At 47.2% G+C, this 12621-nt stretch overlaps 1 protein-coding gene across 1 annotated transcript; it reads right to left on the bottom strand.

Annotated features, from left to right (window-relative positions):
* Positions 1–6559: 6559 nt before the first annotated feature.
* On the bottom strand, positions 6560–11718 carry LOC311526308 (cis-aconitate decarboxylase-like; the record flags this gene model as incomplete). Its single annotated transcript, XM_084639208.1, has 4 exons — positions 6560–7538; positions 9076–9281; positions 9659–9751; positions 11452–11718. The coding sequence occupies 4 exons, from the start codon at positions 11716–11718 to the stop codon at positions 6620–6622; spliced, it is 1485 nt and encodes a 494-aa protein (XP_084495334.1). The 3' UTR covers positions 6560–6619.
* Between the last annotated feature and the right edge of the window lie 903 nt (positions 11719–12621).

Genomic DNA, 12621 nt, shown 5'->3' with positions numbered 1-12621 from the left:
GCAAACAAAGTGTGACGCTTTTATTCCTCTCGGTTTTCTTGGGATCCTTGGCCAGAAACCCTCTCAACCTGAGCCTGTATTTACTACCTTTACTCACAGCATAAACATGCTGTGTGCCCAACATGGAGCCACATTGTAAAAAGCCTTTCATTCACCGCGCTCGGTGCTGTAAACATGTTTGTGAGGAAACATTAGGTGCCAGCTATCCTGGACCAGAGCATCCGAGAGAGGAACAGGGGCCCTGTTCTTGTTCCATGTGTGATGGGCAAATAGGGGACTTTGGTGGCACAGTGTTCATGACTTTATTTTCAGTGCCACGCAGGCCGGCTTGCTAGTTTTCTCTGGGTGTTATTGCTTCTCTTCCACAAGCTTCACTTCACTCGGTAAGAGGTTTTGGTGGGGGCCAGGGCAGTGGCTATGGGTGGTGAAATGTTACACACTCTGAACAGGAAATAACAGCCTGGAGCAGAGCTAAATAGTTGGATGACATCTCAGGGTCCCAAGCTTGAATGGAAACACCAGGAATGAAAGGGAAGCTTATGTCACCTTTCGGCCTTCTCTACGTTAGTGAAAGTCTTACTAACTCCCAGCACTGGTTCAGCAGATAGAAATCCAAATACAGAGGAGGCTCCCACGCTGGACTATACAGCCCCTCTTCCTGATTAGATTTACTTTGCAGCCTGAAATAGCTCTGCCCAGCTGTTCTATGTCCTTGAGAAGCCCGAGAAACCCCCTGGGTTTTCACGCCTGTGCATGAGGGGCTCCTGCATGGGAGACCAGAGTACCCAGTCAGAGTCTGAGGGGGTCACCATCCTACAATGGTCCAGCCCAGCCTCCTCCTTCATGCCCAAACATGCCGTCTTCTGCAGCTCATCAGTAAAGCAGAGTTCTGAGAGGGTGACAGTGTGGAGGGAAGAAGTGCCTAGCAGCCATCCCATCAATCAACTGTGGATCCACCTATTGCTCCTCCAACCCAGGACAAGAATGGTCCAATGGGGGACAGGGGATGGATCACTTGAGGATCACCTCTTCTGTTCATTCCCTCTGGGGCACCTAGCATTGGCCACTGTCAGAAGACAGGATACTGAGCTAAATGGACCTCTGGTCTGACCCGGTGTGGCCACTCTTATATTAATGGGGAGTGTGGAAACCTTCCCTAATCCTCTGCTGATGCTTATCTGGCCCCCATAGCCTCATAGGTCCCCACCTCTTGGATGGTAATACAAGACGATGATCAAACTCTGGCAAATGTGACATAGCGACCATCCCTAAATCAGGCCTAGTCCAGCACCTATAAGCAGCCTGTGAATGAGCACCAGCATGCATGCTGCCTGTGATAGCCTGAGACAGGTGCATGGAGTCTCTGAGAGCTATAAACTCAGTGTTGCAGGACTGATACACTCCACCATCCTGTGGGAGCCAGGGAGAGGTGCATCACAGCCCCGCAATTGAGTTTGAAGGGGTGCCCCAGGTCTCAGGGCTGTGCAGCTCAGGGGCCTCAGCCCTTAATGTGGCCCTTGATAGCAGGGCAGTGCGGCCAAAATCAACACCATGGCCCTTGCTGTCAGGGCAGTGCGTCCCAATGGCCAGAGTCAATACTACAGCTCCTGCTGTCACTCCAGTCTCTCCACTCTCCGCGCTGTCCAAAGCCGATGTGTTGGGGTCCATCTCCGACTGGCTGGCCTCCGTGTCTTGGCGTGCAGGTGGTTCTCCCTCAGGAGCTAGCGATGCATCTCTTTCTCTGCCAGTGGTCAGCCCAGACTGCTCTGCTGGCTTTTATACCCTGCTTCCAGCTGGAGCATGCCCAGCAGAGCTGAGGGGTTGTGGCTTCCTCCACTAAGAGAGAAGGTTAAACCTCTGCTGTACCAATGCGGGGCTGATACACCCTGTCACACCAGACAAATGCGCTATTGGCTGAGTGGGAGTTTACGTCTCGCAGTACTAAAATTCACGGAAGGGGACAGCAGCTCCATGGGGAAGCTGTGGCCATGCTGAGGAACTGAGTATAATATCCTGACCCTAAGGCTCCAGGGATTGCCATATGCTCAAGCGTCTGCTTCCCAGGGAAGGACGTATTCAGTGCAGCGGCGTTTGGACGAAAAAGCCACTGCTGCACAATTCACGCTGTTACCGACACAGAGTGCCCGAGGCAAGCAACAGCTGGGTTCGTTGCCCGGTGTGCGTCGCGCCAATGACCACAACGGGGTGGAGAAGCAGAGAGATTTATTTGGAGCTTCAAACAGGGCGCAGGGAGACTGAGCTGTCTCAAATCCTGCAGCAGTGCAGCAGATTCCAGTATACATTTTATACCTTTTCCTATTTCACTACACAAGCTTATGCAACCAATTACCTGTTGCCCCATACAATACCGTAGCCAATCAGCTAAAGCAGCCAGTTGTGTTTTTCCTCAGTAGCTTTGCCCGAGCCTTGCCTTATTTGGTCCTATTTGTTACTGGTTTTTGCTAAACATTTCTGCCTTATCTATCTGTTTCCCAGGCCGAAGCTGGCCTTGGCTGGCGAGCCGTGTGCAAACCTGTCTGTGCGCTAGCTTCCTCAGTGTTATGCAGGATCACAGACAGTTCAAGGAGCAAAGGGGCCTTGGTTTATCTGGGCCTAGAGCAGGAGGGCTTCCTCAACACTCGTGGTCTTCCACCCTCCCGAGTTACCTAGTGTAGTGCCCAGTGTCCCCAACAACGCTGAGGCTGCTGGAGACACAAGAAACCAGCCAGAAAGACATGTGCCCATTCTGGCCCGTTAGCAGTGCCCTGCCAGATCTGCCATAAACACAAGTTCAGAAGCCTGACCCAGTCACCTTGCATCAAACAGCCTTGGCCCATGGGAATCCATGCTCGCTTTTGCCTGAGGTTGTCAAGCATCTCCCTGGAGCAAGAGGAACCTGGACAAAGTGTCTTCATAATCACCAATGCTTGCCATGGGTATAGCTGGCTGGAGAATGATAATTCTGTTTCATGACAACATCTGAGGTTTCAACATTTGTTTCCATTCCACACTGCAACAAAACTAGGCCCAGTTGAACATTTGATGGAATTGTGTTGAAATGACCATTTTTGGATTGAAAAGGTAAGGTTTTGGATTCAGGTTTCTGGGTCTCTCTCTCTCTCTGGAAGTGACCGAAATCCACCCTGAACCTCAGAAACCTTCCCATCAAAAACGTCATTAAAATCAGTACAGCTCTACAAAAAGACGCAGCTTTGACAAAGGTAAAATGTTGCAACCAGCACCAGTCACAGGCCTTCTTACAGTCATATCAGCCCAGACTGATCACAATAGGGATCTTAAAGGCACAAGGCAGCACCTAGGGGTGTGTATGTACTATATATACCCACTCCTGATGCCCCTTTAACCACGTGTCTCACTTACACATCTCTCACTACAATGCCTTTTTATTTTCCTCTCTGCTTCATATTCCTCCTGTTCATACATAATTGGAGATACTTTCACTCTCATCCCTTACTTTCTGCTTGCTTGATCCTGTGGAAACCTAGCCACTTGTTTCTGGTAGTGCAAAACAGCCTATCTGAGACACAGTGATATTTTAGTCACCAATGTAGGATCATCAACTCTAATGTGTGGCATTAGTGTTGTGAATGTTCATGGAAGTGGTCACATGGTGAATTGTAAAGTTCTCTATGGGTTCAGGAGTCATCCATCCAGGAGACAGAAACAAGACCATGTGACTTAGTTGACCAGTCACATAGTGTGAATTATTATAGAATTATGAATAGCAAAGACTCAAAGTAACAGTCACAGGGTGAAAATTACCCCTAATGCATATGGCTAGCACAAAGCCTATGGGCTACTTGAGGGGAGGGGGGGAATCAAACATGTTAGCAAATAGAACCAGGTGCTAATTTTCATGAATGCATTGTTCTCTGCATACAGTTCCCCCAGCTAAAAAACTCAGAGGCTCAAAAGGTTGTGTGTTTGTTTTTAAAGGAAGCATTAAAAAAAACAATTAATATTTACGGGAAATCTCTACAGAGCTCCGCAGAATTGGATGGGAGTTGCTGGCTTTCACAATCTTGCCGGGTTCACCCTCTTACATGACACTAAAATTGTAAATATTAACAATTCAGAGCCTTATCTTCAGCCAGTGTGAGCCAGCATCTCTCCTTTGTAGTCAGTGGAGATATGCCAATATACATCACCCTGCACCTGGCCAGAGCTCAATTCTGTGCCTTCCCCAGGTTTTGTTGGCTTCTTGGTAACTACTGAGCAAGAGATTAATTTGTTACCAGCTGTGATCCCCCTAACAAGAGCATGAGGACAGTCTATTGCCATCTTCAGAATAGCTTCAGGGTTTTAAACCACTGTGTGCCCATCAGCAGAAGGAAGCAGAAAATGAATTACAACTTACAGCAAATAAATGTCCAACTTAACTGAGTTTTATTATGGGTGAGGATTGTTATTTTGTTTGGGTTAATGTTTGCTTAGCAGTGGCTTTGAACGTGTAATCAATGTGAATATCTGGGTGATTTTGCTGTAATATCTGAAACTTTTCTGGTAAGCTAAGATAGGCATTTAACCAAATAAATTCCTTCATCTGGCATGGAAGGGCACTAATTGTAAACCAACTGTATTATAGACAAACTCTTGGCAATTTATTGGAGATCATATTTGGCCACTGTCAGATCTCAGTGACTAACAGTCAGTCTTGTCATCTGGACACTTCAGCCTGTACTTGACAACAGAGATATATAGTTTCTCAACAGATAAACATAGGCCAAATCCTCAGCTGTTTTAAATCAATGTAACATCATTGGGGTAGCTATGCTGAGAGGATCTGGCCCATGAGATTCCAACATATGGACCAATGATTGATCTCAGTGTCAGATTCCTAGCTTGCCCTCTTGCAGAATTATGTGTGTTGTACTGCCCCAGCCGTGGGTGTGGCCAACCATTTATTATAAAAGCCGTTATATGCTTGTATAACTAAGGCCCTACTTAACCTGCGAAATTGCAGAAATTGTGGATTCTGCAATATTAGACAGCAGGGGAACCCGCTCTCAGCCCCAGGTGGCCAACAGCGGGAAAATCACTGGAAAGGAATCATGTAAATAAGGTCTATTATTACTTTTCTGCCATTTTCCATGGCTTGTCTGCAACTGAGCTGCAGGGTTTGTGACAAGCACCCCACGATTCAAGCAGGCCGTTATTTAGAAGTATTCAGAATAAAGCAAGGGTTCTTTGTGATGAATCCCTTGTAGCAATAAATCTTTCTGCAAATAAGCTTGTACTTCGAGTCTTTATTTTGAATAAACAAAATTGTATAAACAAAATGACATATAACAATCTAGATTAGCAGCAATGTAGACAGTTGAAAAACAAATTAGTGGTGGTGAAATTCTTTGTTTCCATGAAATCCCCCCTGTGCTGGCAAAAGCACCAGTTTGGAACCAGCCCATGTCCTGAACTACAGCAGAGAATCTAGCTCTGTCAAAATCTTAGGTCTGCTAAACAACATCATCACCAAGTAATAATATGCTGAACAGGTAATTTCATCCAAGTGATATCAAATGTGCCTGCATGAAGAGCATATTGGAAACATGTAACATTAATCAATAATCCCATGTCTGTTCAATAAGCATGTTGTATACATTGTATATTCCTATATCTCCGTATATAAAGAGTGGTGTATGTCTTACCATACAGCATATAACAGTAACCAGAAACAATGCAAGATTGTTCAATCAAAGTTTAAATCATCATACATGACATTGATCGATAGATTTACAGATCATTTGTTGGGTCTAGAATACCTGGCTGTTGACCCTAATGCTGCCATATTTTCTGTTTGATCAGCGGAACTAACTAATAATGATCTAAAAGATGACTGGAAGAGCAGAGGTGAACATTAAGAGAAGTGTAAGAACATAAGAAAGGCCATACTGGGTCAGACCTATGGTCTATCTAGTCCAGTATCCTGTCTTCTGACAGTGGCCAATGCCAGGTGCCCCAGAAGGAATGAACAGAACAGGTAAGTGATCCGTCCCCTGTTGCTCATTCCCAGCTTCTGGCAACAGAGACTAGGGACACCATCCCTGCCCATCCTGGCTAATAGCCATTGATGGACTTATCCTCCATGAACTTATCTAGTTCTTTTTTGAACCCTGTTATAGTCTTGGCCTTCAGAACATCCTGTGGCAGAGTTCCACAGGTTGACTGTGCAGGTGTACATTAAGATAAGCACAAATTTTGGTGTTGAGAATCCTCACTGACTAGGATAGCATTCTGAACTGAAAGAAGTTTTAATTACTCTTTTGGGGGAAAAATACTCTGCCCCTATTGGGAACACTGGTTCACAGATATCCCAGAATGCATCATTCTTGGAGATCAGTGAGACTTCTGGGTATTTGTAATGGAATGTTCTGGGATACCTTCAGCAAATCAAGCAGCACCAAGTATTCATTAAAACTTATTTCTCTTACACACACACACACTCTTTCACAGCCTGGCTAACGGGGTTATTAGGCACTGAAATCTGTGTTTGGACTTCATTTTTGCTCTGCAGTTAACTTTGAATGATAGAAAGATTCTGTCCTTGAAAGAAGGGAATTAGTGTTCCAATGTGATGATGCTTCACTCAAACATCTTGCTCTTACAGGCTGGAGGCCAGCTGGGAGCTGTCTGGCAGGTTCTCCAGGTTGTCCACTGTCGTGATGATGCTGTTCACCTTGTCCTCTGGGAGCACGTGAGACGCATTGGATTGGAATTTCTTCAGGAGCGATTCTCTGCTTAGGGGCTTCCTCCAGTGCCCATAGAAAGTGTCACATCTGCCAGTCAGCACATCTCCATTCTCCAGGACCAGTGCTATCTCCCCATACATCTTGTCGAAGTTGGCTACGTTGTCTTCAGGGTGCTCCACCAGCACCTTGTCCAGCAGCTCTGTCAGCTCCTGCCGATGGAGGCAGCCATCAGTGAAGGAGTTGAGGCCCACCTCGCCATCCAGCAGGGCAGTGCAGGCATTGAACTGGAAGGAGTGTCGAGCCTGGTGCTCAGACTCTGGGAAGGGCCTGTTGATGTACTTGGACACCGGGATCCTCAGAAGAATGGCACGGATCAGAGAGGGAGAGAAGGAGCCGGAATAGTTGATGAGCAAGTTTCTGACTGACGCGGCAGCATCCACAATCCAGTGCATCCCTAGGTGGGCTGGGAAACGTTTGAAAGCGACGTCTTGCTTCTCCAAGAGGAACTCGTGGCTGTTTGCTGGCAGGGGCAGCAGTTTAGGCTGATAGTCACCATAGAACGCACTGAATCCAGAACACCCGGGGATGTCATCCAGGATGAGGGGGCTGGCCTCCATCCCCCGAGCAGCCAGAAGTGCCGCTTCCAACCCCAGGCGGGTGGCATTGCCGATATGCAGGGGCTTGGCTTGGGTGGCTGCATTTGCCATGGGTGCTCCTGCTAGGGAGGCAGCAATTGCTAAGGCATGAGCACACTGGGTCACATTCAGAGAGAGGAGCTTTGCTGTGGCGGCTGCGCTGCCCATGGTGCCCACCACAGAGGGAGGATGGAACCTGAAAGGGAAACCCCAGCAATGATCTGGAAAGCCCTGCCTGCATCTTGCATAGGAAGCCCCCAAGTGCCACTGAAGGGCATGCCCATGGCACCAAGGCCATTGCAAAACAGCGGGCCAGACCCTCCGCTGGTGTAAGCCGTTACTCCACTGACACTGATGCTGATTTACTATGGGAGGGGGAAAACACCAGAGTGAGCCTAGGCATCCCGTTTTTGCTTTGAGTCATAAGAATCTAAATACGTAGGGCCTGATTCCCCGCTGTCTGGCACCGGCTATCATTGCTCACACCAGTGCACAGTGGATGTCAGATGCTTCTGTTCTGATCTGGTGACGTTTCACACCCACGCTGGGCAGGTGCCAATGACGACACATGGGAGGAGACCAAGCCCCTGCTATCTCATGGTGGATGTGAGTGAGTTGGCAGGACAGATCTACTCTGACAGAATCTCTGAAAACATTAAACAACAACAACAAAAATGAGGAGTCCTTGTGGCACCTTAGAGACTTACAAATTTATTTGGGCATAAGCTTTCGTGGGTTAGAACAACGGACAGGCAAACTATAGTGAATGGAGTGTGATTTCACCGTGACCTCGTGTTTGTTCCTCAAAACTAGTTAGCTAGCACTTGCCCCATCACAGAGGACTATAGTGAGGTCATCAGAGGTCATTAAGGTGCAACACTGGATTAATGATGCCTAACCACCAGCAAGTGTGTGGGCCAGACCATGAGTCCTTACTCAGTGTCAGCAGTTTGACTTCACTGGGAGTTGTTATTGATCAAGGATTTGGACCTAAATTTGTAGAATTCTCACTGACTCCTTTTATAAGCCCGCTAGCCCTTGTTCCACACACTGTAGATATTGATTAAAGTAGATCTGGGGTGAAATTTTCACCCCAAACTTCTTTTCAGAAAAAAAAATGCAGATTCAATGACACCAAAACGTTTTGCAAATTTGTGTTTTTTGCCAATTTTTTTTAACAAAATGAACAAAGTCAAAAAATTCAAAATATTTGTATTGTTTGAATTGAAATGACTTTTAGTTTCCTTTAATTTTATTTTTTAAAATATTCAACAAATGTTTAAAAAATGGTCAACACAGAAATGAATCTTTCCAGTTTTGTCAAAGCAAAATGTTTCATTCAACCTAAAACCAAAACACAACTGACTTTTTGATCAGCAGAAAATTTCAAAAATGTTTGGTTTTGGGCTGACCTGAAAAGAATTTTTTCCAATTTTTCAAAATCACCAACTAACTGAAAACTCTGTTAGTCGTGCAGACCTATAGACAAGATGACTCTTTATCAGACTGTCATTTACTCTGAGAGAGACTGGCTGTTTGGGGCTAGTGTCTCGCTTTAGCAGATTCCTGAAGAGTTTAATAAGGTAGCCCCTAGACTGCAGTGCTAAGTGAATCACACATAGGATGGGTCTGGCTCTACTCCAGAATTTCTGATTTAATTTTCTCTGCCGCATGCTAAGTCTTGCTAAGCTGCACTGCCCTGTGCCCTATTTACTGAAGCACGATAGATTTACCTCTTAGGAATATTGTGAGCCTCCGTGGAGAAACGCATAAGCCTTCCTTGAACCTCAATGCCCACATTGAACGCTAGCAAGAAGTCCAGGCCATTAGGTTTGGAGCTTGGAGGTAGCATCTGTGAAGCTGCTAGAAGAGCGGGCAGTACAGCCCCTGAGGGGTGAGTGGCAGGGTGCCAGGTGTCATCAAAGTCCATAGAGTGAGCCTGGCACAGGGGAGAGGCAACAGCCAGGTGAAAATCATGTTTGTACAGCACCTAGCATAATGGAGTCCAGGTCTATGACTGGGGCTCCCAGGTGTAACCACAATACACATGCAGCTTCTAATATTAATAATGAATCTCATAACAACATCCCTGGGTTATTGGTGCTCACTGGCACTGTGATAAAAGCGCCACTGACAGGAATGCAGAGCAGAGACACATGAACTTTCACCTCTCCTGGTCCCAGTCACAAAAGGCCCACACCTCAGTCACATGACGGGCCAGTACCAGTGTTTGCTGTTTCAGGTACATCAGGGGGTGTGGCTATCCCAAAGCATTCTGTACCATTAAACAGCCTCTTCTGGAAGAGAAAGCCTTACCGCAACTCCATTAGTGAAGGCAGCCAGGGCAGGGGACAGCTTTAACCCTTTCCTGCCATAGACAGAGCTAACGGCATTTGAAGCATACAGCTGCTGTGGAAGGGAGAGAGTCCAGTAAGAGAGAGCAGGGCACGGTTGCGTTCTGAGAGTAGTAACCTAAAGCAGTTGTGCTGCCTTGGTGCTATTTTCACCACATGGGATTCCAGGCAACGGGTACCTCTCAGATACACAGAGTGTCATCGTAATACAAACACAATCAAATTTCAGTTAAAGGGCTTAGCTACTTCTCCCTTTACACTAACCTGAACATCTGAAAGTACGTGGCTAGCGAAGGAATTTGCTACCAGTTTATGCAGGGAAGCCTGTAGCCGGGGTGGGACTCACCCCTGCGGCGCCTCCTCCTGGTCGTCCAGGGAAATAGTGTTTCCAGCCTCCGGAGCGCTCTCTGCAGACTGGTGTCCCACTTGCCGCTGGGCTCCGAGTCCCTCCCGGACCCTGGTGCCCCTTTTATGCTGGGGTGCTGCCCCCTGGCAGTACCCCCACAGATCTGGGTCTCCCCATCCCCGGGGAACCCCCACCCTCTATCCCCGCCTCGCCTCAGTCTTTGGCTACTGTCAGTCACCATCTAGCCCCTGCTCCCTGGGGCGGACTGCAGTATAATTGCCACTCATCATCGGCAAGGAGGGTCTGGACAAGCTGCTTCTGCCTACCCTTGGGCTGTCCTCTGCAATCCCAGAACCCTTTTCCGAGGCCTTCATCAAGGCCTGCAGCCTGGGGGTTTCTCAGGCCAGAGCTCCCCAGCTCCTCTGGCCTTGCCCCAGCCCTGCTCCACTTTAGGTACGCTGCTCAGCTCTGAGCAGTCAGGCCCCTCCCTCTCAACATCTAGAGAGAGACTGTGTCCTCCTGGCCCACTAGCCTCTTATAAAGACCAGCTGGGCCCTGACTGGGGCAAGGCCAGTGGTGAGCTGGAGCCAGTTCGCACGAACCGGTTGTTAAATTTTGAAGCCGGTTTAGAACCGGTTGTTAAAAGAGTGGGCAAACTCCAGCCTGCGGGACCGTCCTGTCCGGCCCGCCTGAGGTCTCGGCTGGGGAGCTCCCCTGAGAATCCCTTTTTAAATTTTACTCACCTGGCAGCGCTCCGGGTCTTCGGTGGCACTTTGGCGGCGGGTCCGTCACTCGCTCTGGGTCTTCGGCGGCACTTCAGCGGCGGGTCCTTCAGTGCCGCCGAAGACCCGGAGCGACTGAAGGAACTGGTTCCTCAGCTTTTGGCAGCTCATCACTGGGCGTGGCTGCAGCTGTGGCTATCTCCCCAATCAGCCAAGGCTTGCTGCTTTCCCTAACAGCAGCCCTCTCGCAGCCTCGGGCCTCTGCCAGGGCTGATTTCAAGCCTTTCAGGGCAGGAGCAGGTAACCATCCCGCTACAAAGTCAAAAACAACAATGGCTCTTTCCAGTCACTGATCTCTAGGAATATAATTTCAGCCAGCGCTTCCTGTTTTCTCCCTCCCAGTGTTACTTGGTGCTGTTCTGTACAGAAGAGCTGTGATACATTTGTTGGCAGCAAGAGCTTTGGTGTCAGCTCTCAGCATTTGCCAGGGGAATGCACTCATGATTGTGACTTTGTGCATTGAAAGCAAAATTCACCCTGCTGCAAGGGCTATGCATGATTACATCCTACTTACGCCATAAAATAAGAGACTGAAGCACTGCATTGACTTTGTGCTGGTTCTCTGCCCATGGAGCACAGCAGTACCATATTAATGGCAACAAGGGCATGGTTGGGTATTGCCCCTACCTGACAATACCGCAGGGCAATATTGAACACACGAGTTGTGCTGCCCACGAGGCCAACCCCAATGCTGTCAAGGATCATCCTCTTGCTCCGGTGACGAACAACTTCAGACAGATGCTCTGGCCGGACTCCATGGATGAAGGATGCAAAGCTGCTGGTCACAGTCTCCTCTGCAGCACTACTCTCCAGCACTGTGGGGATAGGTAGAAAGAGGCAAGGATCAGCCAAGTTGCGGGACAGGATCCAAAGGGTTAATACGTAGGGCCCCATTGTGCCACCCCTGCTCCCATGAACTAGTAACCTGCTTGTCAAAGAGTCCTATTGTTTTGAATGGACCTGCTCAGGGAGTGAGTCGCTACTTAATGTGAGCGAATGTGGCTGAACCTACGTAGCCCTTGTTTTGAGAGGAAGGATTGTCTAGTGGTAAGGAGGTAAGCCTAGGAGTTAGGAGACCTAGCTTGTGTTTCTGCCCTGTGTGACCTTCAGCAAGTCACTTAGAAGCTCTGTGCTTCAGTTTCCCGTGTGTAAAATAAGGATAACAGCATTGCCCTCCCTCCCCAGGGTTAGGAGGATAAAAATTTTAGAGATTGAGATTAATACAATATTCAATGTATTATATATGCAAACTTACTATTATATTGAAAGTAATATTTTATTTTAAAATTGTAGGGATTTTATTTTGAAATACTGAAATTTAATATTTTAATATAAGATGAAAGTCAAAATGAAATGGATCTAAACAAGAAAGTCAAAATGAAACATTTCAACATTATTTAAATGAATTGAAAATTTCATCAAGATTGATACGTTCCCATAAAACATTTGGATTTTGACAAAATTGCATTTTTCGACTGAATCCTGTTCTGTCAAAATGTTTTTGAGCAGCTCTAATGAGGAGTAAAGTCACATTTGAAACTTTCACTTTCAAATATCATGGCAACTGACCCACAATTTGGCTAAAAATGTGTATGAGTCTCACTCAGGTCCGGAGGCTCATATTCCACTTGTGAAGACAGCTGTGAGTCTCATCAGTGATTCATACATTTACAGAGATTGTATAAAACATTGCAATATGACCCTACCACATGCAGCAGTTTGCAAACCTCTGCCTTACAAATTTGTATCTCCTCCATATATCTAGAGTACATCCCATGCATGGTACAAATAAAGCAT

Source organism: Lepidochelys olivacea, assembly GCF_965140295.1.
Source record: "Lepidochelys olivacea isolate rLepOli2 genome assembly, chromosome: 9".
In the NCBI taxonomy this organism is placed as follows: Eukaryota; Metazoa; Chordata; order Testudines; family Cheloniidae; genus Lepidochelys; species Lepidochelys olivacea.
This window is presented reverse-complemented; position numbering and strand designations above follow the sequence as displayed.